This window comes from Bos javanicus, chromosome 23, assembly GCF_032452875.1.
Source record: "Bos javanicus breed banteng chromosome 23, ARS-OSU_banteng_1.0, whole genome shotgun sequence".
NCBI classification, from domain to species: Eukaryota; Metazoa; Chordata; class Mammalia; order Artiodactyla; family Bovidae; genus Bos; species Bos javanicus.
Window position 1 is genome coordinate 32766765 of NC_083890.1, and position 26245 is coordinate 32793009.

General features: G+C 41.6%; 1 protein-coding gene across 7 annotated transcripts in view; it reads right to left on the bottom strand.

Annotated features, from left to right (window-relative positions):
* The window catches only part of CARMIL1 (capping protein regulator and myosin 1 linker 1), a 307561-nt gene that overhangs the window by 164092 nt on the left and 117224 nt on the right, over nucleotides 1–26245 (bottom strand). For 5 of the 7 annotated variants that reach the window (XM_061399266.1, XM_061399264.1, XM_061399258.1 and 2 more), the window contains exons 3-4: nucleotides 12471–12521; nucleotides 7046–7105 (exon numbers count right to left, since the gene is read on the bottom strand). Coding sequence is in view for 6 of the 7 variants with exons in the window: in XM_061399264.1 (XP_061255248.1) it covers nucleotides 7046–7105; nucleotides 12471–12521 (111 nt within the window). In the remaining variant the exon portion in view is untranslated. Of the gene's footprint in view, nucleotides 1–7045; nucleotides 7159–12470; nucleotides 12522–26245 lie in introns of all 7 variants that reach the window. The other 2 variants (XM_061399263.1, XM_061399262.1) reach the window with 1 other exon arrangement.

Below are 26245 nucleotides of genomic sequence, written 5' to 3' on the forward strand. Positions count from 1 at the left end.
CCATCTTCATTAAGCAGTCATCACACTCTGTGGCTATAACTTTGGCAATTTGAGATACAACAGCAAAATAGCACAAATTTCTTTTTCTTGCCTCACAATTTCACAGATAGAAGATTCGTTCTCACCATGGATCTAAGCATCCTCAGCATATAATTTTTTTCTTTCCTTATTAAGTCAAGAACTTTCACCTTTTCATTTAAAGGGAGCACTCTGGCTTCTCTTTGGCACATCCAAATTGCCAATATTATGATGCTTATGCTTCAGGGCCATTATAAAATAAGGGTTACTTGAACACAAGCACTGAAATACTTTGACAGTTGGTCTGATAACCTAGCTGGCAACCATGTGACTAATGTGTGACAACACTGAATGAAGAGATGATTCAAGTCCTGGATGGGATGAGGCAGGGCAGTGCAAGATTTCATACATGCTTGAACAGCATGTATGTAAGACTACTCAGAACAGCATGAAATGTAAGATTTATGAATTATTTCCAGATTTTTCCATTTTTCCAACCATGGTCAACCATGGATAACTGAAACTACAGAAATTGAAACTTTGCATAACAGGATACTTCTGTGTTAATGCTGATATATACTAATCGAATACCAGATTTTAAGAAGCAATTTCTTAAAATAATGCTCTTAATTTTAAGACTCAACAAACTGTCTGGGTAGAGTGGTTGTCAGAAATATCCAGAAACTGAAGCAAGTGTCTCTAAGGGCCAAACTGCAGATTCAAACAGATCCCCTCAATGATGGAGAGTGAATATCCACATTTGTGGGTGACTTCTCCTTTTACCAAGATTTTACCTTGACTTACAAATTACAAAGTCTGTTATATCCCTACCATCTAGTGTAAGTAAGAATACCTCCTTCGGTGAATACCAGAGGACAAGCTGGTAGTTCCATTTTTCGAAAACATGCTTTAAAAACAAGACATCATGAGATATTTAAGTAAAAGGGTAAAATCTTTTCCCTGATAACAAAAGAAAAATCAAGTGTTATAAAAGCTTCAACTTTTCTGAGAGAGGATATTTGGAAAGGATTATACAGAGGGAACAGGTTAATAAAATTCATGCTAGGTGAAGACTCATTTCTATAATTATCTGCTGGAGATGTCCAAAACTTATACCAAAATGCTAAACTGAGTTCATATAGCTAGGCTTACAAATAAGAATAAAACAACCTGATAGAAAGGGTAGGTCACAAGAGAGACATTAGACTGACTAGAAACACATTCCAAATAAAAAGTTGTTCAAGTCACTTCTTTTGAAAGGAAAAAAGATACCATTATCTTGGATCTCAAAAATATTAATATAAAATGCAATCCCTTTGATGATCACTGCATCAAAATATCCTTGTATATCTACTCCCTGTTGCTACTTAATTTGTACAAAAATATGATGGGGAAACTCTACCCTTAATATGCAACTAAACAACTGGATTTAAAAGAAGCTTTTAGATTCACTGTGTGTGTGTGGTTGTATGTGCAGCTCGGTCCTATCCAACTCTACAACCCCATGGACTGTAGCCCACCAGGCTCCTCTGCCCATGGAATTTAGGTTGTCCTAAAATTAGCTTCCTGGAGGCTGAGTGGTAAAGAATGATCTCCGGTCCAGGAAGATCCCCTGGAAAAGGAAATGACAATCCACTCCAGTATTTCTGACCTGGAAAACCCCATGGACAGAGGAGCCTGGCGGGCTACAGTCCACGGGGTTGCAAAGATTTGGATACAACTTAGCAACTGAACAAAAACAAAAAAATCAGCTGAATTTTAAAAAAATAATCTGTATTTCAAAGTGCTTATATTAAAAGAAAAAGCAATCGAATTTATTTGTCAAAATGAAATAAAAAAGACTTAAGTAATTTAAGTCCTTAAATGTTACTTTTTCATAAGTACCCTTAGAGGAATCTGTTAACAAGTATTTAATCCATACCAACTTTGTAACGGTTAGTTGGCTCCCTGAATAGAAAGCACTTTTTTAATCCCAATTTTCACTACAGCACTGCCTTTGAAATTCTCTAGACAAAGACTTCATTGGTCTTGTAGAAGTTGGTCCAAGAGATATTTATCCCAAAAAAGGCAGCAAGTATTCTTGTACATGGAGGTAGTTACTTACATGACACTTCAGTGATATGTCTTGAGTAAGGCTAAAGCTGCTGATGTTTCATACACACCTATCTGGGCATACGTATGTTTTAAAAAGCCAGATACTTTGTGATGCAACCTCCTTGTCTATGTTCCACACCCCACCCCTAACCTTCCCACAACAGGTAATTATATTTTTCACTATAATGTACTACTTCTTTCATCACATCTAGTGCATCTATTCAGTTCACAGTTTGGGTGTGGATAATTAGTAACTAGCTTATTCTAAATTCCACTTAATCTTAACACCTAATCATCCTTAATTGTACAAGATTGAATAGAATGACAGGGAAGGAAAAAAGGTGACAGGTGGGAAGAATTGAGGCCTTTGAATTCAACCTCACATAAAAGTCATCCAGCCTTGCATAATATGTCACCATCTTTGCATAATGTAAAGATGACAACAAAGTGATAGAGGTGAGACCAACACAGTAAATCATTTCATCAGAAAAAAGAACTCCCTCTCAAATATCCCTCGCCCTCCTACTTCAGTTGAAGCTAAAACAATGTTTGAAACAATTACTGCTTAGACACCTAGCAGAATATATTCCCTGAGTCCAATGAACATTTAAAATAATAGTCAGCACTATGAACACTAGTATCCTATTAATATTTAAGACTCAAGTTTCTAACCCCACTCCGCCTCTTGCTTAGAACCACCTGAGTAATCTTTAAGAAAAATGTTCTTACTAAAGCCCAGCCAACAGATCTGTGAAGCGTTTTTCTTGCAACGGAAATAGCCATAGGTGGTTTATCAAAATCATTCTATGACACAGCAAACAACCTTATAATGAAAAAGAAGGAAAAAAATTTAGCAGCTATTTCAGTTGTATAAAAAATGGTCCAAAAATGCTAGAACTATGAAACTATACAACCACTGATCTCTATTTATCGACCATGACAGCAAGAAAACTTGAACCCCAGAAAGTGTTATGGCAAGGATAAGGATAAGTCGCTTCAGTCGTGTCCGACTCTGTGCGACCCCATAGACGGCAGCCCACCAGGCTCCCCCTTCCCGGGATTCTCCAGGCAAGAACACTGGAGTGGGTTGCCATTTCCTTCTCCAATGCATGAAAGTGAAAGTGAAGTCGCTCAGTTGTGTCCAACTCTTAGCGACCCCATGGACTGCAGCCTACCAGGCTCCTCCATCCCTGGGATTCTCCAGGCAAGAGTACTGGAGTGGGGACTTCTAAAATAAGATGACGCTCTCCCACATTTTCACAAGAAGGAAGAAAAGAATAGTAAAAGTCACATTTCACAAACTCAGCACCAAGTTCACTCACTCTCACTAATATACCATGAAATGCATATGTCTCCTTGAATCTTATCAGAATTTACTATAATTAAATGATAAAATTGCAGTGACAGAAAAGTTAATAAATCCCAGAAAACACTAAAAAAAATGTTCTGTTCAAGGGTAGTCAGGCAGATGCCATCATTCTTATGATTTCACATCAGGAAAAAAAAAAAAAATCCAGCAACATCAACGGTCCTGAGGTAACACGGGTTATTCATTGTCAACCTGTGGGACACAACAGAACCAATGCCCACCTCAGACATATGGAATCCTAACTGTCGTGAGTGAATATGTGTGAGAGTGTGTGTATGTGGCAGAGGAGGGAGTAGGGCTGCTGGAGGTACATCTTTTTCATTTTTATACAAATTTTAAAGGTTACACTCCACTTATAGTTACTGGAAAATATGGGCTATATTCCCTGTGCTGTACAACACATCCTTGTAGCCTGTCTTACACCCAATAGCTGAGGCATCGGTATTTTTAAAAAGCACCACAGGCAATTTTAAAACATCAAATTTTGAATCCCACTAAATGACTCATATTGCCAGTGTCTGGATTGCTGGCTCCTTTGTGAAAACAGAGCCACTGTTTCACTATATAGTGATTTTATTTTCAAGGTCCACACCATGCATACAGTCACTGAAGTGACGTTGTAGAGCTGCTGTTGTGGTACTTACAGTGACAGAACAGCTCCATGGGACTGAGGCAGATTGCCTTAACCCTCATTCCTCTGAATGCTGGACATACTGAAGGCACAGCACCGTAAGTGTGGTAAGATCAGTTTCAGCAGCCACATGCAAAAATTGGTCTTGCTGTATTAACATCCTTTCTCATAATTAAATAGCACAGTCTAATCATATTCTGAATATAACCTTGGCATTGACATTTCAATACCACCCTTCTGTTCCCATCACAACCCCAAAATCATAAACATAAACATTCCTGAATTAAGACCATCAGGAAGGCCCTGGTTATGTCATCATTCATGAGTGATCACTCCTGCATATGTTTGCCCATTTGGGCAAACATATGGAGCTATAATTTTCCTTCCAAACTTCAGTTCCTGGAGAATGATAAACAGATAGGATAAAACATTGCTTTAAGATGAACTATGGAAATGTTCCAAGGATTTGTATGCAATCTCAATCAACATAAAGTGACAATTTCGACAATTTCTTTTAGGAACGTTATCAACAAACTACACACACACACATACACATTTTCTTTAGAGTTTTTTTTTTTTTTAATAGAAGGAAATAAAAACATCAGAGTAAGAATCAATGGAATATAAAACAATCAATGAAGTCAATAGAGAAAAGTGAATACAACCAAAAAGCAAGTTCCTTGAGAAGATCAAAAGAGTTGATAAACCTCTAACCAGATTGATATGGAAAAGAAAAGAGAGAAGAACCAAATCATCAACATCACGAAAGACAATCTACAGATAATTAAATGCTAACAAGTGGATACTATGAACAACTTTATATCAGTAAATTTGACAAAGATATATAAGACTTGTATACTGAAAGCTACAACAAAATACTACCAAGATAAATTTTAAAAGACCTAACACCTTTGGGAAATAATTTTCTTGGATCAGAGATTCCATTTTATTAAGACATCAGTTCTCTCCAAACTGATTTATAGATACAATATAATCCCAATCAAAATCTCAGCAGGCCTTTTTGTAGAGAAACTGAGCTGAGTCTAAAATTCATACGGAATGCAAAGAACATAGAATCACTAAAACAACTTTGAAAAAGAACAAAATTGGAGGACTAACACTATCTGATTTCGATTCTTGCTATAACAGCCACAGTAATCAAGACAATGTAAGATCAACATAAGGACAATGCACGATCATACAAATAGACCAGACGGACAGGATGAAAGGGACCAAGGACCAGAAAAAGAGCAACATTTACGTGTACAGTTGATCTTCAACAAAAGTCAAAGTTCAGTGGGGAAATGACAGTTTCAAACAGACATTACTGGAACAAGTAGAAATATATATATTAAAAAATTGATCCACATATTGCTTTATATACAGAAATTATTAATATTTCAAAATGGATCATAGACCTAAATGTATAACTTAGAGCTATAAAACACCTGAGAAGATATGGAGCATCTGTGACCTTAAGTTAATCAAGAATTTATTCAATATGATGTCAGCATGATCCCCGAAAGAAAACAGACAAACTGAACTTCATCAAAATTTTTAAATTCCGCTCTTTGGAAAGCACTGTAAAGAAAATGAAAAAACCAGCCACACACCAAGAGAAAATATGTACAAATCATATGTCTGATAAAGGATTTGTATCCAAAATATACAAAGAACCAGTAAAAGAACAAGAACTTAATTTTTAAAATGGCAAAAGATTTGAACCAACACTTGAACAAAGATACATGACAGCAAATAAACAGATAAAACATTCAATATCTTTAGTCACTAGGAAAATACAAATTTTAAAAACTACAAATTTATTAAAATGGCTAAAATTTAAAGCACTGATCATACCAGTATTATGGAGGATATGAAGGAACTGGAACTCTTACACAGTGCTGGTGGTGATGTAAAATGGTACAACCACTTTGGAAAACAGTTTGAAGTGAAGTGAAATCGCTCAGTTGTGTCCGACTCTTTGTGACCCCATGGACAGTAGCCTGCAGATAACAGACACCTACCATACAATTCAGCCATTCCACTCCTAGATATTTACCCACATGAACTAAAAGCCAATGTCCAATCAATGATTTGTAAGTAAATGTCCACTGCACCTTTGCTTGTCAGCCAAAAGCTAAAACAACCCAAATGTCCATCAAGGGATGATAAACTGTGATACAGTCATACAAAGGAACACTACTCAGCAATAAAAAGGAACGAACTATTGAGATATGCAACAAAATCAATCATTCTCCAAATAAATACACTGGCTAAAAGGAAGCACACACACTATGATTCTACTCAGATAAAATTTCAGAAATTAGTGGCTGAGAGCAGATGCCTATAGGTGATTACAGATGAGGAGGGGCAAGAGGAAATGTTTACTAAGATGCGTGAGAGTGATGCATGGGAGTGATGAATATGTTCAGGATCTTGATTGTGGTCATTGTTTCATGGCTCCACATGTCACAGCTTATCAAGCTGCACACTTTAGTCGACTGCATGTTACAGTTCAATAAAGTTGTCCTTTAAAATCTATATTTTATTAATATCAAAAAATTCTCTTAATCACTCTATTCCCAGAAAGATCTTACATAGTATTGTAGAATAGCTATGAAATTTTAGTGCTAAAACTTGTACATTTCTAAGGAACAGTACTCTCACATCTACATTGCCAGGTAACATAAGAGCTCATTAGGTCTTTCCATAGTAAGGAGAACAAACTGCTTCCTTTATCACGAACTCCTGACCCCTGCCCACCCAGCCCCTGTTCAGTCTCTCATTCAAAACTCCATTTTCCCTTATCTTGTTTTTCCACATTATCTCAAGAAACTTTCATTAGTGAACCAAACAGAAGGTATTATCTGGTTTCAGAAACTCAAGAAAGGTTCTGACCTTGGAATAATGACAAACAGGTTGTTCATACCCACCTGAGCCGGCTTGCTGCAGATGACACCGTGAATCTCCAAGTAGCTGAAGGTTACCTCGAGCTGCAATTGAGGGAGGGGGAGGAAAGACAGACCTGTAATAAGGGTGTTAAAACCTATAATTCAAAGGAAAAATGCTACAATTAGAAATAGTCCAAGTGCAAACAAAATATTGGACATCTTCTGAAGGTAGGCTGATTTAATATCCCCATTCATTCAATATGACATGACCTTTGACCTATCATATTTCAAAAAAAGCATTAGTAACTTTCCTAAAGGGCCAAAAGGAAATGCCAAGTCTGACTTTTTAAAATTTCATCCAAGGACAAACCCCATGGAAAGTTTCTGTACTTCTACTCCATTATTTATTTACTGAGGAATGACTGTATGAAGGGAGCCATCTAAATAGACTTTTTTCTCTTATTTCAGACGTTGCTTCAGCAAATCAGATCAGGATAAAGACACTGGTTTTCATCCTGTGTCTTTTGGTTTTCCCTTCTTTCTAAACCCTTACCCCTTTGGGTTACATTCTGACCACTTATTGGAGTCATCATTCTTTCCACTGTCTTTCATTAAAGTGTCTATTTTAAATGGATTTAGGAAAACACAGTATTTAGGAATTTTAATCTGTGCTCCAATGAAACACAGTTATTAATAAATAAAAGTCTTCTGTCCCTGTATATGCATAAATTATGATTTATTTCCTTTCTATTTTAATAGCACATGCTCCTTCCTCGCTTCTCCTATAATCAGCATTTCTTTTTCTTCAAAATATCTCCAGTCTCTCACTCTCTGCCTGTTTTTCCTGGAAAACGGCCACTAATCTTTCTCCCAGTTTTTCAGTGTTTCATCTGAGTACAGCAAACAGTCACAGAACCGAGGACTAAAGACAATGGGCAGAACTGAGCTGGATAAGTTTATTTCACTCTCTAGGTTTAAAACCAGAAAAGTAATGGGGAAAGAACCCATCTAGAGCCAAACCCATAGGACCCATAGCTCTGCCTGCTGGTGCTATGCTGTACCTTTATACGTTTGGTAGGATCAATTTTAGAACAGAGGACCCGTGAATCTCCAGTTAAATGCTTTGAAGTATGAAGATGAGGGCTGGAAGTAGAAAGATAAATTCATTGCTTCATCATTCACATCATTGAGCCAACAGATAGTTACAGAAGGCCTACTATGTGCCAAGATGGGCAAGAGAAATGACACATTTATCTCGTCCTCCCAGAGTTAAATGCAGTCTTGGAGGCACCTCTTAAACATTCAATTCGAGTGGATGTCTTCTTCCCTATTGTTATCAAGATCAATACTTGGTGAGGTTTGAAAACTCATTTAAAGCAGGAATTCGTTTCTAAATAAAGTGTATCTCTACCTTCCCGTTTATTTCAAATTAAATCGTATAAACATATTTTTATTTGCCAGCCTTGGACATAGTGCCAAAGTTTCTTCTTTGAGTTAAGCCCCTTGGGTTGGCCTTCAAAGGCATTTCCTTTGTGGGCCACGCTCATAACTGCAGAGCACCCAACTTTGAATGTAAGCTCTTTAAAATGGACTGAGAACTTGAAGACACTGGGAAAGCAATATGAGGGTATAAGTTCTCTATGTTGTTATATTCCCCATGCCCCTGGCTTTTAACAGATGCCTGGTCCTTAACATGACAGTAATATTTTAAGTGAATTACTTGATCAACATTCAATACTTCATAGATGCTCTCTCTTTTTACAGCCTATTTCATTGATAATGTGAAATATATATTTCTTTAATTTAAAACTGTAATTGTAACTGCTGTGAATAGGTTTGGAAACAAACCACTGACTCTTAGTGGGCATCTCATTCAACTGGTGGGGACAGGTGTCTGGGAGGACCTGCACTCTCTTACAACCTAGCAGCTACAAAGATACAGCTGGCAGCAGTCAGCATCACCGGGGCTGGCATGGGCAGCTGTGGTCAGTCTGGCTGGGAGAGGTCAGCTGGAGGTCAGTTAAGATGCTTCTCCTGCCCCTCAGGGCTGTCCCTGGAATAAGCCAAGTGCCAGGGAGCCAGGAAAGCACTGAGACATTCCAGCTAGGCCCTGAAGAATGACTTCAAGTGTGTCCAACAAAGAAAAACGGAAAAAGGAAATCCAGGCAGAAGAAAAAGAATCTGCAAAGGCACAGAAGGATTCAGAGAATGAGGGCAAGGCTGAAATGGGAAGCAGACTCTGCAGTTTTGGGGATGAGGAAGGGAGGACAGGCTGAGTCTGTTATTGATCATAACAATCAAGGGTTATTGATCTTAACAATCAATGAATGGTGAGGAAGGGAGTCCCTGAGACACACTGACTGATGTTATAACCAGGTCCAAGGCATTCTCTCTAATCTCACCCACGGCTCTTTTTAATAGACCTGTGCTCTCAACCCCTGTCACTGACCCTCCCCTGACTCCAGGCCACCCTGAAGATAGCTTAAAGACCACCACTGAGCAGAAGCAGGCAGGGGGACTAGTGAGGAAGCGGAGACACAGGCGTGCTGCAGGAGACCTGGGGCATCTTTGAGAGAGCCACAGACACTAGGAATCGGTTAGGTATGAGGAAGGAATGGGTCCAGGCTATCAACAGCTCTCTCGCTCCTCCGGGAACTCCCACTATTCTGCACGCAGTGACCTGTGTCATGACTGCCCATCTTTCTGGCCAGTTTCCCTTCCTCCACAGCCTCCTCCTCAGTCCTGGGCCCACAACCCAGCTCCCCAGATGCACTGTGCTCTTGTCAACTAGTAAACCTCTGACCAGTGGGAGACCCCTTCCACTGCCTGGTTGACATGGGGTCATCTTCCAACCCAGCTTTCCTGCGGACCCTCCCCTGACAATAACCCACTCCCCATCCCCCTAAGCAGAGTTGGGGCCTTCTGGGGGGAATGGCAAAGTTCTATTTTTTCATCTTCATGTGGCTGCAGAGGTCTCTGCTCGGTGATTAATCACAGAGTTGCACGTTTCTATTTTGCACATTTGACTGCGTATGAGGTACATTTGACTATAAAAAGAGAAAAGAAAATGTTTAATTAATCAGCCCCGAAGAAAAGAGAAGCCTGTGCGAAAACCAGAGGTGGTTGTACACTACTGTTCTGAATATAATTATTTCCCCAGAAAAATGAATGTCATTGACACTGGCTCTACTTCTTAACCAAGGTGTGCTGTGACACATGAAAACCAGCATTCTCTCCAGGGCAGCCTGCCCACGGGTCATTCTGAGAGAAGGTCTGCCTTTCTTTCTTTGTGATGCTGACAATATCAGAAATCAGAACCGATGTCCAAACTGCCCTAGCCAGGCTGGTGTGAATGTTATATGTATCATGGGATGAAAGTGGCCATTTGCTCAAGAGCAGAGCAAGGAGGGGGCAACAGAAGGGAGACACGTGACTCTTCAAGAGGTGATAACATTTTTAATTAGGGTAAACATATCATTTAGGAGCCTTCCAGTCAATAGACTGCTTGACTATTTTCCTTCCTTAATTAATTTTTCACCAGTACAATAATGGTTAACTCACTTCCTTATATCCTGCCTTCAGGTACTTTAGCATACAGGTAATTTAGTCTAAAATCATTTACATAATAACTGATTTCATTTATAACACATTATAAACATAAAGCCTCACTCTGTATTATCAAAAGGGGTGGGATAATATAAAGTCTCATTCCTTAGAGAAACTGTGTAAAATTTAACATTTGCATGATTAGAAAGAAAAAAGATATCAGGTAGCCACAGCCTTTGATTAGCAAACTCTGGGTTGGCACCTTCTCAAAATTCAGCGAAAATCATGCAAATCATTAGTCAGTCCTACAAGGTCCACTTCATGACAGCACCATGTCCAGCACATAAGAAAGTATTCACAAGACAGTGGCTAAATATTGAATTTTAAGAAGAAAGGACTAGAAACATGATGCAACCCAAACATCATAGTTCAATGAGGCTGAAAGCATCTTCCAACCCTTCCCCATCTTCCTGGGTTTGTTGGCAAGTGAGGCAAGTTCAGCTCAGTAGAAAGGTGAAAAGAGGAGGCTACTACTACTACTAAGTTGCTTCAGTCGTGTCCGACTCTGTGTGACCCCATAGACGGCAGCCCACCAGGCTCCCCCGTCCCTGGGATTCTCCAGGCAAGAACAGTGGAGTGGGTTGCCATTTCCTTCTCCATGCATGAAAGTGAAAAGTGAAAGTGAAGTCGCTCAGTCGTGTCCGACCCTCAGCGACCCCATGGACTTCAGCCTTCCAGGCTCCTCCATCCATGGGATTTTCCAGGCAAGAGTACTGGAGTGGGGTGGCATTGCCTTCTCCGGAAAAGAGGAGGCTAAAGAGTCTAAATCTTTTCCCATTCATTACTTGCAAATACTCAGATAAGCCAGCTCTGTAGTTTTTGAGCTCTTTTCTAATAGCTCACCTACAAGACTACTGTGAGAATTGAGTGAGATAATGTACTTAAAATATACTTGATAGATAACTAACTAAATTCTGGTGATAACAAGGTACTTTTAGGGATGTAAAGTCCCTGCTCCTATGCTTTGATGAGAACCATGTATCTGTCACTAACTGGTGTAAGCCTGACCTCAGGCAAGCCACCGTCCCTCCCTGTGCCTCAGTTTCCTCATCTGTAAGACAAGAAGAATAATGAGACCTACCATATGGCTTTCATAACTTATTTTTAGGGAGATCATCTTATTTACTAAAACAATATTCAATAAATGTAGCTATCATTATCTTTTTAGGGGAAAAAAAAATCCCAATTTCTTGTTACCATTCAGTTCATATCCTATAAAACAGGCCAAAACCCTTCTGTGACCATAAAGGAAATAAAAGAAGCGATTGTGGTGCCTAATTCACCAGTTATCAGTTCAAATGTTAATTTGCACCCTATAATGAGGGACATCTTATGGAAGATGTTAGTCTTTTTTAAAGAACGAAGTGGTATCGTGTTATTTTCTAGAGGCAACACCTCTAAAACTATATTTTTACTTATTTTTTAGAGGCCACATCAGAGTCCTCCACCATGGAGGAGGACTGGATGGCTACATTTCCGGTCATATACTCTTTATGAGTTAGGATGGTTATTCCCCACCTGTCAAAGCCTTAGAAAATTGGGCCATTATTAGACCCAAGGAAATAAGAACCAGACTTGAAGAAAGTATAAACCCTGCCCCAGTTGAGAGGAAAATCATTGAAATTCACCAGCCCTGAGGATACAGAGCATGAAATGCTTTGCTGCTTTTCTTGGATGCTCTACACAGGGGGACAAAGGAGATATGCAGGCGCTTTCTGGGGAGAAGGAAGGAAAATAAGGTTGTGCAAAGAGAACTCTGGACATACTGGCCTAAATCGTAAGTCTACGCAACTGAGAAGCGAGTGTGTGTTGTGTTGGGCTGTGTACGTGTGTTGGAAGGAGGAAACTCATCAACACTCACCTTGGTGGGGATTCGTGCTGTGACGAGGAAGGCACGGCATGACGTGAGCACCTGTAAGATAGAAGTGGCAGCATCAGTATCAATACCAGAAAGTGGGCTGGTGGGCTTTGGTGTGACCCACAGACCATTAGATACGGGGCTCCTGAGGCTTCACAAAAGACTAAGTGAGCTGGAACAGATTATTGACCTTGTAGGAGTATTAACTTTACCCTAAGAATCACTGAATGAAGGGCTGTATTGAACAGATCAGTTGCCAAATCTCAAGACAAGCAACCAATCAGCAGCCCAAAAGAGCCACAGATTACTCCAGTTGAGGAAGCAAGACAGGGCTCAGAGATACTAAAATATAGATGTCATGCATAGGAGGAGCCCCACTATCTCAACAGCAAACTTAATGAAAAAGCCAAGTACTCATTCATGCTTTCCAAAATACAACTGCCACCCGAGGTTGCCCACTTGCTTTCTGTTCTCTGTCCACTAGCTGATAACATTTACATGACACACAGGCAGCAAAACAGGCTATTGTCCCAAGAAGTCAACCCTGACTCCTTTTCTGCTATGCCTGTCTCAGTCCTAGAGAGCACATTTATGGAAGTTTCCATTCCAATTCTCAGCTAAGAACATACAGATAGCCAATGGGGTCCCGTATACCCATAGGCCCCTCTTGCCCAGCAGGGGCCCTAGAGAATACTAAGGCTGGGAATAGTCTGAACTCCTAGTTCACACCTGGAGCAGAGCTCCCTGGCCACCCACCACTTTTAGTATCCAAATGTGCTGCTCTGCAACCCAGAGGTCCAGGCAGGCCTGGGGGTGTCTTTGCCAGAAAGAAAGCAAGCGGATCCCAATACTTCTCAAGTTCTGATGGGAGACCTGTCTTTGATTTTCCAAAGAACTCCCCTGTCCCGAAGTTGATATTTAGTGACTAACACACATGTGCTAGTCTAAGAATGCTAGATTTGGACAAAACTGGCTTCCCTGTCGGCTCAGATGGTAAAGAATCTTCCTGCATTGTGGGAGACCTGAGTTTGATCCCTTGGTTTGGAAAATACTCTGGAGAAGGGAATGGCAATCCACTCCAGTATTCTTGCCTGAAGAATTTCATGGACAGTAGAGCCTGGTGGGCTACAGTTCATGGGGTTGCAAAGGGTCAGATGCAACTGAGCAACCACACTTAGAGACCATAAGTCAGGGAACCTGAGGACCAAGTTGTTACAGGGTTTATCTAGATTCAAGCCAAGGCTTATCCTGTTCATCCACACACAGAAGGTGAATCCATGGGTATGCCTGTGGGCTGCTCTGTGCCTCTCTCTAGTCTCCCAACTCCAACAGAAATGGTATATTTTCTAGAAAACTGCTTTGAATAATCATAGGTCACCATTATGGGGAGTAACTCAAGTCAGGACCCTCTGTGAGAAAGATGACAAAGGGACACAGCCCGACAGTGGCTGAGAGAGTCTGATAATGAGCACGGGGAAGGCAGAGGGGGAGGGACAGGGCACACTGCAAGACCTTCCACCCAAATGTCTTCAATCACACGTCTTCACAGGGTTCTTGTCTACCTGGGGTAATTTTTGCCATTTGACTTTAGAGGGGATGTGCTCTAAAAGACCTTTAATCAGTGACTTCTAAAAGTGGAGGCAACAAAAGATATCTGTATCTGAATATTCCAGAGGCTGTGAACCACAGTTCTTTTCCCAAAGAAAAGATCCTTTCTTTTAACTAAGGCCCGAGAAAACAAGCAATAGAAAGGGGAGAGGTGTGTAACAAGTGGGACCAGATGAGTGAGCAGAGGTCAAAGGTAGCCCAGGAGTAGCAGGACTGGATACGTAACTTCAGGGCCCTTGTTCAAAATTATGAAGAATTTTAAGACAGGGACAGAAAGCACTAACCCCAACACAGGGCCCCCCTGAGAAGGATGCCTTGTGCAACTGTACAGGTCACGTGCTCAGGAAGATAGCCCTGAGTCATTGCAACTATATACAAGCATTCCCTATGTGCCATAAATGAGCAAACATCCTCTGATACATTAATACATTTAATCCTCTCAATGACTATATTCTTTGTCACTATTTCCCCCATTTTTCAGACAAACAAACTGAGACTCTGATGTATCCAAGGGCAAAAATAGGATTCCTACCTAGCTTTGTCAGTCAGCTCACCTATGTTCTTCACCACTAGGCTACCTTTACACATTCCAACCCAATCCTGCCTTTGGGTACTCTAGACCCTGGCAATTTACTTAGATTTGAGGTAGAAAGGTACAGCCCAGCGGGCGGCCTGTGACTGGGAGGAGACTCTCAAAGCTCCCAGCTCAAACACTATCTTCCTCAAAGTTCGAAGTTTAAAGGAATTCTCTTTTCAAATCCAAGAATGACCTGGAGAGCTACGTTTTTTCAGTCATCCACACTGGCATCACTACCCAGGAAGGAAAGCAGGAAGAAGAGTTTAGCTGCCTTAGGGAAAGGGCAAGAGGCAGTTTTGTTGACTGAGACACACAGGGTTCCGTGGTGAACATCTGACAGTTGGAAGAAGCTGGGACAGTAATAGGGAGATAAAAGGCGCCAAAGACAGGCATAGTCAGTGTAGTCACTCGCTTAGGTCGAACAAACAGGTTACCTGTGCTAAATTGCAAGATCAGGACTCAGCTTTAAAGGATGAAAATTTACCTTCTGTGAACTAAGACCCTGCCCCACAGTTCATCTTTTTTCATTGAAGTTCAGTTGATTTACAAGATTGTGTTAGTTTCAGGTACATAGCACAGTGACTCAGAATTTTTGCAGATTCTACTCCATTATAGACCACCACAGGATAGTAAGTATAACTCCCTGTACTCTACAGTATATCCTTGTTGCTTATTTATTTTACATACTGTAGTTTGTATATGCTAATCCCATACCCCTAGTTTGCCCCTCCCCTCTCCCCTCTCCCCATTGGTAACCACAAATTTGCATTCTGCATCTGTGAATTTGTTTCTGTTTTGCATATACTGTCATTTATATAATTTTTTAGATTCCACATCCAAGTGGTATCATTTTTCTGTCTTATTTCACTAAGCATAATATGCCAAAGCCTTTGACTGTGTGGATCACAAGAAACTGTAGAAAATTCTTCAGGAGATGGGAATACCAGACCACCTAACCTGCCTCCTAAGAAATCTGTATGCAGGTCAAGAAGCAACAGTTAGAACTGGACGTGGAACAACAGACTGGTTCCAAATTGGGAAAGGAGTATTGACGGCTGTATATTGTTACCCTGCTTACTTAATTTATATGCAGAGTACATAATGAGAAATGCTGGACTGGATGAAGCACCAACTGGAATCAAGATTGCCGAGAGAAATATCAATAGCCTCAGATATACAGATAATACCACACTTATGGCAGAAAGCGAAGAACTAAAGAGCCTCTTGATGAAAGTGAAAGAGGAGAGTGAAAAAGGTGGCTTAAAGCTCAACATTCAGAAAACGAAGATCATGGCATCAGTTCCCATCACTTCATGGCAAATAGACGGGGAAACAAAGGAAACAGTGACAGACTTTATTTTGGAGGGGCTCCAAAATCACTGCAGATGGTGACTGCAGCCATGAAATTAAAAGACACTTGCTTCTTGGAAGAAAAGTATGACCAACCTAGACAGCATATTAAAAAACAGAGAGACTACTTTGCCAACAAAGGTCTGTCTAGTCAAAGATATGGTTTTTCCAGTAGTCATGTATGGATGTGAGAGTTGGACTATAAACAAAGCTGAGCACCAAAGAATTGATGCTTTTGAACTGTGGTGTTGAAGAAGACTGTTGAGAGTCCCTTGGACAGCAAGGGGATCCAGCCAGTCCATCCTAAAGAAAATCAGTCCTGAATATTCATTGGAAGGACTGATGCTGAAGCCGAAATTCTAATACTTTGGCCACCTGAAGCAAAGCACTGACTCATTTGACAAGACCTTGACGCTGGGAAAGATTGAAGGCGGAAGGAGAAGGGGACGACAGAGGATGAGATGGTTGGATGACATCACCGACTCAATGGACATGAGTTTGAGTAAACTCCAGGAGTTGGTGATGAACAGCGAGGCCTGGCGTGCTACAGTCCACAGGGTCGCAAAGAGTCAGACACGACTGAACAACTAAACTGAACTGAAGGTCCATCCGTGTGGCTATAACATAGCAATATTTCATTCTTTTTATAACTGAATAATATTCCATTCCACAGCACATCTTGATGTAGCACCTTTTCAAACTCTGCTCCCCCTCTAGCAGAAAAGGTTTAAAAATGGAAATAATGTCAAAAGTCATGATGACCAGCATGTCTACAGGAAGTCAGACTTTTCATCCTTTCCTTTTATCTATCTATGGTTAACCCTTGACCAACTCAGGGGTTAGTCTGCATATAGCTTATAGTGGAGTGGGCCCTTCGCATCTATAGTTTGGCTGCATCTGAGGATTCAACCAACCACGGACTGTCTAGTAAGTACTGCAGTATTTATTACTAAAAAATATCTGCATATAATGTGTAGCTCAACTCATGTTGCTCAAGGGTCGACAGTATACTGCAGCACACACACTTCTTCATTCCAGTGGTTCTTGTATAATCAATCTCTGATCTTTTCAAGAATCTTAAGTCCACAAAACTTTTGCATAGAAGTAAAATAATAGCCAAATCATAAAACTCATACACCAGAAAGGACTCAATATCAATCACCTAGTGAAAGACCATAATCTGAGAGAAGATCCAAAGAAATTGTCTCATAGGTAGTCCATACCAGAGCTGGACTAGAGGCTGAAACTCTTTATTCACAGCATATGACTACCTTTTCACTCTCTCCTCAGATGGCAATAAGGGTCAGTGCCAAAAGCCCCAGATGGGAACATGAAGCCTCTTCAGTAGCCAGAAGAGCATACTAACCTCTGTGAACAGGCCATCAGAGGAAAATTGGTGCCACAACATCCAGGATCATTTTACAAGTACAGTAGTAATACCAGCCGATACTTGTGGGGTACCATGGTCCCACGGGTTTCCATACATCATCTCCTTTAACCCTCACAGCAACCAATGCAGTAAACACTATTATTAACTCCATTTTAAGAAGAAACTGAGATACAGAGATTATGTTACTTGCCCGAGTCACCAAGCAAGTAGGTGGCAAGGCTTGGATTCAAACAGATGGTCTGGCCCCAGAGATTATGCTAATTACTTATACAGGCTCTCAAATCTCACCTAAGAGCCGGCTTCCTCAAGAGTCTGCACATATGCAAACACAGATGAGTTATAGATCTTTAAAGCCAGAAAGAAGCAAACAGGTAAAAGTGTCATCAATAAGATGATGGATGATTGCATAACATACGAACAAGGACCACTCTTAACTGTCTGTCCAGACCAGTAGACCAGGGCCTCTCTCTGATCGTGGGTTAATCTCTGTGTGTCTCTGTTTGGATCTGTCTACCTGATTCTACATGTGTCTCTCTCAGCTTATCTGTGCATCTCCTGGACTGTTGCCCAGCCCTCCCTTCAACTTCTCCTCTCTTCTGTGGCCACCGCTATGCCCACCACACCCAACCCCAGCTTCTCATTCTCTTCCCCCTCCTCTTGTTCCCATCCCCTTTGCTCTGCCCTCATTTCCTGGCCCTTTCTCTCTGCTCATCAACCAGAGCTTGTATCTTATTTCTCCCAGAAACAGGCTCCCATCACAGAAGAAATACTTTGTTCTTGAAGGGTATTTCATTTGGGACACAGTCACAGAGAAACTTGAACAAAACATGAAATAAAAATGACAAGGCATCTTTTGACATTATACAGCAAGCACACCGGTAATTAAGTGATTACAAGGTCCCCTGTGTGAATCTAATGACTAAGTCTTAAAAACTAATCTCAAAACAGGCACCCATGTAACTGACACACGGCAGTGATCCCAGCACGGTGGCACAGGCTGGCCTTTTCATCCATTTACAAGCATCACATTTTGGAGAATAACATCTCCCACAAGTCAGCTGAAGCATCAAGTGACCTCCCTGCCTGCTTTTGATCTGTCCTTTCCTGGAAAGTCACCAGGGGGGTTTCCAGGGGCCACTGACAGGGCCCTGGCTCAGTATATTTTTTAAAACAGAAAAAAAAAAACCGTGTGTTCACACAGATTCACCTTTTGCATAAAGAACAATCTCTTGACCATATGTAGATGCATAATGTTCTAATGATCACTTCTGCTTTCACTCTGGCAACAACAGTGCTCACAATCTGTGGCCCTGCATGCCAACCTTTCTTTAGAAATATTTTAAAGGCAGCCTAAGTACACAGTGCCCTTTGGCAGCTGGACACAGGTCAAAATCATTTGCTTGAAAAGAAACGTTCAGGCTTTGAGAGGAGAAGCTTTGTGCTGGCTGGCCCCCATTTCCGGTGGTCTGATCTGATCCCCAAAGGCAAACGAATTGTCCTTAGAAAGCCTGGAAGGAGATGGAATAGAAGGGGTAAAATTCTCCAGTGCTTACCCAGCCTTTCAAACAATAGGCTCACTTGTGAGCACAAGAGCATAGCAATATTTTGAAGCACATGTGCAAAACTATGGATGCTACCATTCTAAGAATTGTGCCTTTTGCTCTATCAACCCAAACTGGACTGATAAATAGGGCTACATTCAAGCTGGAAATGGAGAAGGAAATGGCAACCCACTCCAGTATTCTTGCCTGGAGAATCCCAGGGACAGGGGAGCCTGGTGGGCTACCATCTATGGGGTCACACAGAGTCGGACACGACTGAAGCGACTTAGCAGCAGCAGCAGCAGCAGCAAGCTGGAAATCCCAACGAACTCAGGCTCCTAGGTTTCCTCTTTGGGGCCAAGATGCCCTAGGAGTTGTGGCCCTAGAGGTCTTACGGTGCACACACGTGGCTTCCAGCAGGTGAGGGGAGACATCGCAGAGGAAAACCCCCCTGTGGTGTATGAGGACGTGCTTCCTGGTCATGAGTGAGCACTCCCTTGACACTTGGGATAGCAAGCCTCTTCTGGGCAGGGTGACCACAATCTCCATTTCCAGTTTTAGCTCTGAGAATCCTGCATCCCAGAAACTGGGACGTTTGGTCGCCCTACTTGCTGGGGTTTTGGAATTAGGAAGACAGAATCCAGTTATGGCTTTGCCACTTTCTAGCTGATTCACTCTCACAGAGTTAGCTTCTCAGTCTGCTCACCTGTAGAACCAGAAGAATGTTGCTCTGCAGGATTGATGCTATTGTTTACAGTAAGATACAACCCTATTAATAGAGACCTAGCCCAGTACCAAGAACATCTCCACTGAATATATCAATTTAATTGGTGTGAGAGCATCTTAAGTTTAGATTCCCAAAGATTAACATGTATTGAATTTTTAAATAGTTTTTGTCAAGAGAACAAAACAAACAATTGGGAAAAGAAACAAAGATTCTGAGACAAGCTGAAATTTTCAGTTCAAGATGTATCTTTAAACTTGAAGAAAAATGTTCTTACAAAGCTTTAAAAAAATGAAAAAAAAAAAAAAAAGGCAGGGGGAGCATTAGAAGGTCTATGTGTACTTAGTAAAGAAACCTTAACCACAAAGGGCAAACTAGAATTTCCCTCCCACCCGGTCCGGGAGGCCCATTCTTCCACCAGAGTCTTAGCATGCAAACCACATTTTCAACCTCTATAATGAATTTCCTCTCCCCTTCATTGAAATGCAAGCAGCAGCTTGGTTCCCTTTGAGGCTTCTTGGTTCAACTTTTAACTTCAAAATTTCACTTGGAAACATTTATAAAAATCCTCCCTCATGTTAAGACGCACAGCTTAGCAGAGAAGCCTAAATTTCCTTACGGAGATGATACATAATGAGGTAGGCCATGGAATCCTCTCATTGCACACTTGCTAAAAACAGAAATAAGTATGTTTCACCCTCTAAAGAATGCCATTACCTAAAGTCTACCGCTGCATAGGCAACACATAAATTTATGGCCCCTCCGTCCACATTCTCTCCCGCACATTACCAAAAGTGCCTTTCATTTAAAACTGGGCCCTTCCTGCCAAACGTAAGATCGATGGTCTCATATCCCCAAAATGCTCATGTGCAAGCTAGCTAAACGATGACTGTCACTTACTACGTTTCCTCTCTTCCAAACTCACAGCTCCAAGTACATCTCGGACAAGACTTCATTAATCCAAGACATACACTTCAGAGAAGGAGAGGGACAGGTGGCAAGGAATGCTATCACCATTGAGGAGAGTTCTGAGTGACAGGTGCTAAGGGACTTATGCGAGGTCACCAGAAAGCTGAGGGAGAATAAAAAGCCTCTTCTGACTCTCAGCCTCCTAACAACCCACTGCACACGGCTTTGATGACCATCACTCTCTCTGGCCAAAGCAGGACACTAGACCCAAAAGGAATACAAAAACCATACTGTTTTAGTGCAATTTCTGGCCCCAAATGCCTTGTAAAACCAGATCACCACACTCCTCAGACATCTGTATCTCTCCTAATGCCATTTATAAGTGTGCCCTAGGAGGTGGCATAGTCCAGTGTAGGATCTGAAAACTACAGATCCAGCCCCGCCTGTTTTTATAAATAAAGTTTTATTGGGACACGGCCACACCCATTCATTTAACTGGTGGTCTCCAGCTGCTTTCACACTACGAAGACAGAGCTGAGCAGATGCAACAGAGATGCTTATGGCTCACAAAGGCGAAAATATTTACTATCCGGTTGGTCCTTTACAGAAAGTATAGGTTTGCTGACCCCTTGCCTAGTGGTTTAGAGGGGAAACTCTGGGATCAGGTTGCCTGGGTTTTGATCCAAACGTCACCATTTACTATCTGCGTGACTTGGGGCAAACTACTTCCCTTTCTCATTGCCTCAGTTTCCTCTTCTGTAAAATAGAAGCAATGATGTATACCTCAGGGAGCCATGAGGGTTAAATGAGTCACTGCGTGTCACTAAGTAAACGTATGTAAAGTACTGACAGCATACAGAAGGGGCCAGCGTATGGAAAGCAGGTGTTTCTTATTATTTATATTACAATATTATAATAATATTACTCATGTCAATTATACTAAGAACAGAGTTCCTAGATTTAGGCTGGGTCTGATCTCAAGCTAGACAAATGACCTGAGTCTGAACAAGTTAACTATCTGTGTGAATCTCAAGTCACCCAAGCTTAAAATAAGGGGGTTGGAACAGATGTCTGAGTTACCTTCCTACACGCTGGGTTATGGCTCAGACCCACTGTGGGTCTGACCCAGTTCTCAGACCCTGCTTCTCTTTGCTCTGCGTGGACTGCCAGGAATGTAAGTCACCAGTAAATACTTGCTGAGATGAATTAACTCCTCCATGGGTCTCTCCTTCCAGGAAGGACAGATGCTCCCTCAATTGGCGGGTAGCAGGAGAGAGCCACTGGAGGTGGGTTTTTGTCTTCAGATGTCTAGTTTCAGGGGAAACCTTTGTACTCTAACACCTGTGCAAATCCATTTCTTTTCACCTGGTTATGTCATTATGCAGAAATGCAATGTTTACATACAGCTTGTCAGAAACAATTGCTTCATTCTTCCCACAGTCCCTTTATTGCAAGTTGTAAGGCTTCATCAAAGCGTGAAAGAAAACAAGCATCTCTAATTTTTTCCCACGGATGAACACACGGCTACTTTCAAACAACTTCAAGTCTTCTTGATGTCATTGACATTTCAGATCTTCTTTTCAAAGCACTGTCTGATACAAAACTCTGGAATGGGTTGTACTGATTCTTTGATAATGACATGCTTTTAAAGGCAGAATAATGGCGTGATCATAATCCCTGGAATGGGACCACTTCTTAGGCTAAGAGTGAAGATGAATCTAACTGCTAGTGCCAGGTCCAGGAAGGTCACGTTAAGGTACTCACCTGGCACAGAGTTTCTGCCCAGACCTCTCAGCACTGAGGTCTCCGTGGTCTGCACGAGGCACCCTTGGGAAGGAACCTCTGCTAGTCATCATTGTTATGTTTATGGTTTAAATGAATTCACCAACAGTAGAATCACAGTCATGTAAAACATATAGAAAACATACAACATGAATGCAAAGGTCACGTTAACAAACCTTCTCCTGCTTCCCTAACATGGGGCCAGCTGGTCTCTTCCTGAAAATGTCATGAGTCACTAGCACCCAATTCTAGCGAAAGATCACAGTTAAGAGGGATCTAGGGATGGGCGTATGCAATTCCTTTATTTTAAAGATGAGAAAACAGACCAGGAAGAGTCAAACAACTGTCTGCATTTATCAGGGTTCCCATTTTTGTTTTTTTCTCTGACAGTGAAATTTTAAGCACAAATAAATTTATTTAAAGGAAATGGGTAGCTCTCATTTTTTTTTTGAAAGTTGTTGGTTTTCTTTTAAATTAAAAACCAGAGCTCAAGAGAGAAAGAAACTAAATCAACTCTACCAATTTGAGAAGCAAGAACTTCTTCCCTCAAGTGGTAAGTCCCTTCTGGCAGCCCTTGTGGAGTGAATGGATACCAACCATTTTTCTTCCCTGTGTGATTCTTCTCAGGATTCAAAACCCAGAAGTGAGAACCCTGTTCTGGGCATGGTGCCTAACAAAGAATTACCTGAAAGATGTGACAGTTACAGCTTAATGATAAAGACCATGAGCTCCAGGGGCAGCCTCCCTGGATATGAATCCCCCCGAGACCAATCCCTACTAGCTGTGTGACCTTGGGCAGGTCACTTAACCTCTCCATGCCTTGGTCTCCCCACCTGTAAAAACATGGAGACAATACAACTGCTGAGATAACAGGTGAGGTACTCAGAACAAGACCTGGTACATAAAGGAGTCCAATAAACACGCAGCCTTGGACAAGTCCAACAGTAATAGTAGTTAGACAGCTACATGGCACAGATGAACATGAAGTAAGTTTCACTCATCATTTACCAGAATTCTAATGCTGCGGTCCCTCCCCACCCTACACCCTTTCAATTTATCAGCCCACAAGAGAGGTTCTTCTATCCCCATCTTCTCAAGTCCAGGAGGGACAAATGTCACTTCCTTATTCTTCACTTTTTGTTAATTAGTATTTTCAGCAAGAAAAAAAAGCATACATTTTCATTCCTGCTCTCAGGACAAATATATGAAATAGTTTTTCACTCTACAGATGTATGGATGGCAGATGGGTGAGGGCAAGCATTGATTTAGATTTAACACTGTTACAGAAATTATCAGGTCGAGAGATATTTTTCATTACATTCCATAAGAAGAAACAGGGAGTAAAGATACCTGGACCCAGAGAAGAAATGCATTTTATGTTGATTTTGAGCAGGGGGTAAAGATCTGGAGTAATTATATTGAGAAATCCGGATGTGCACATAATTTTCAAACTGAGGGCTACAGCCCATTGGTACGTAGTTAAATCAATTTGGTAGAGTTTAACAAGCATATTAATAAAATAGATTAAACTGAACTGGAAGTGAAAAGAAAATTAAGAGCATTGCTAATACAAACCATAAGCATTGCTTCATGAAACTTCTGTTTCAGAGGTATCAGTGTGCACACGGTACACATGTGTGTGTATATGTGTATGTGTGCATGTGTGTGTGTGTGCACGCGCATGCTGACGTGCATGCAGGGGGGTTGCTTCTCAAAATCAACATAAAATGCATTTCTTCTCTGGGTCCAGGTATTGAAAGTTTGATAAAGCTGGCTAATGGCACCATCTACACCCATAAGCAAGAGGATACAGAAGAGGTTGAGGAAGCAAGCTTGGATAGCAAGAACATGAGCTTTGGATTCAAAAACCTCAGAGAAACCCCAGCTTTAGCATTTTGTGAGCAGAGAGGAAGTTGGCAGGTTCCTGTAAGTCTCCAGGCTGCAGTATCCTCATTTCTAATTCAGAGACAATATTTATCCTTGTGTAAGAATCGGGGATTACCTATCAAGTTATCAAGTGCTAAGTCTATAGTAAACATTAGTATGAAAGGAGTCATTCTAACTGACATCATACTTATTGAATACAGCTCTGAAAGGGATCCATAGGGATTAAAAAAAACTGAGACCTATAGACACATGCGCACACCTGCTAGTCAGAGACAGAGCCAAGCCCAGATGCCCTGGCTCCCACTCAGTCACCTGTTTACCACACATCATCTCCAGGATGCAGCTTTCAGTGCAGGAAGAAATTATTCCCATGGTAACTATAGCCTATCTGAGAATTAGAAAAGAACTTCCATGTCTGGGTGGTGATAAGAGTGAAACCTGATACAGAGGAAGAAGAGGCTTTGGACCAATTTGAATTCACTTGCCATCTCTCCCTGAGTCTTATTTTTCTTACCTGTAAAATGGGTATGGCTCTAGATGAGGATTAAAAGGGATAGTTTACCAAAACCCTAGCACTCTCTTAACTTTATTCACTGATGATGCTAACATCTGGCTAAAAATGTCTATATACCATCCCCCCTCCAGCTTCCATCATCAGAGATAAGCAATGCATCCATTCACATAAGGGCACTGGACTCTGAAGATGTTCTAGAATTTTATGGCCACAGTGTGAATCCTGACTCCTCCACTCACAAGTGAGGGTGATTTGGGGAAAGGCTTCTCTGGGTCTCACTTTCCTTGTCTGTAAAATAAGGGATCATCATGGGTATCAATACCTCATGGCAGACCGTTGTGAGGATTAAACAACAGACTATACCTGAGGTGCCTAGAACAGTGTTGCCAACAGTAAGTGCTAGCATCACTGTCACGCATCCTGAGAGACTTGATGACCAGCCGGCCCGTCTCATTCTTTGACCTTCTGGTGGTCCACTTAGTCATTCCCTGGGCTGTGCTATCTGTCCGCTCTATGATTCCCAGCTCAGGCATCCCATTCTTGGACCACCACCCTCTCATTTCTCCTTCAGTGTGATCTAAGGACCAGAGGGGCTAGCAGCACTTAGGAGCTTGTTAGAAATGCATAATCTGGGAATCCAGACCTACTGCATCAGGATCTGCAGTTTAATAAGATCCCCAGGTGATTCATACACACGCCGCACACTTAGCAAAGTACATGCGTCTTCCTCCACTCAGCTGTGCCCACTACCCCACACTGCTGGTCACTGACCATCCTACATCCTCCCAGCCATCTTCATCCCATTAAAACCCCACTGAAATCATTCCTTTACTGTTAATACCTTCAGTCTGTGTGTTCCCTGTCCTTTCATTACTCCCACAGAGGAAAAACCTCAACCCTGGATGAACCCACCCATCTGCCTATCCCAGGCTTGCCATGGTGGCTTCCAGGCACAGCTGGAGAACAGAGCTAGCCTACAAACTGATTCTGCTTCCTTCCTGCACCACTGAGTACACAGACTTCATCAGAATGGTACTGCTGACCATCCCACTCTAACCCTCCCCACCTGCCTGCTCCTGAGGCTCCATCTGTCCCCTTCTTCTGAACTGCTGGAGGTAAATGCCTATCCCCTTGCCTTGACTCTGGATTATACCCCACCCACATTTGCAGAGGTTTATGTAACTATGTCTTCTGTTCCATATCTAAACGTCCAGATACAGGATTCCCAAGATCTAGATCTGTATCCTGGATTCTACACCCCTCTTGTAGCTCCATCTAACCCCCTCCCTGCTCCTAACTTCTCAAAAAAGGATCTGTACCTGATTCATTCTTCTGCCTCGAATGCAACCTATTGTTCAAAACTGGCTTCTGTCCCCACAGCTCCCCTGAGGTCCCAACCACCTCTTTGTTGCTAAGCCCCACATATAGTTTTCAGCATTTCCTAATGAGATTTCTCCTTAGTAATGGGCAGAGCTGACTTAGATTTCACAGCCGAA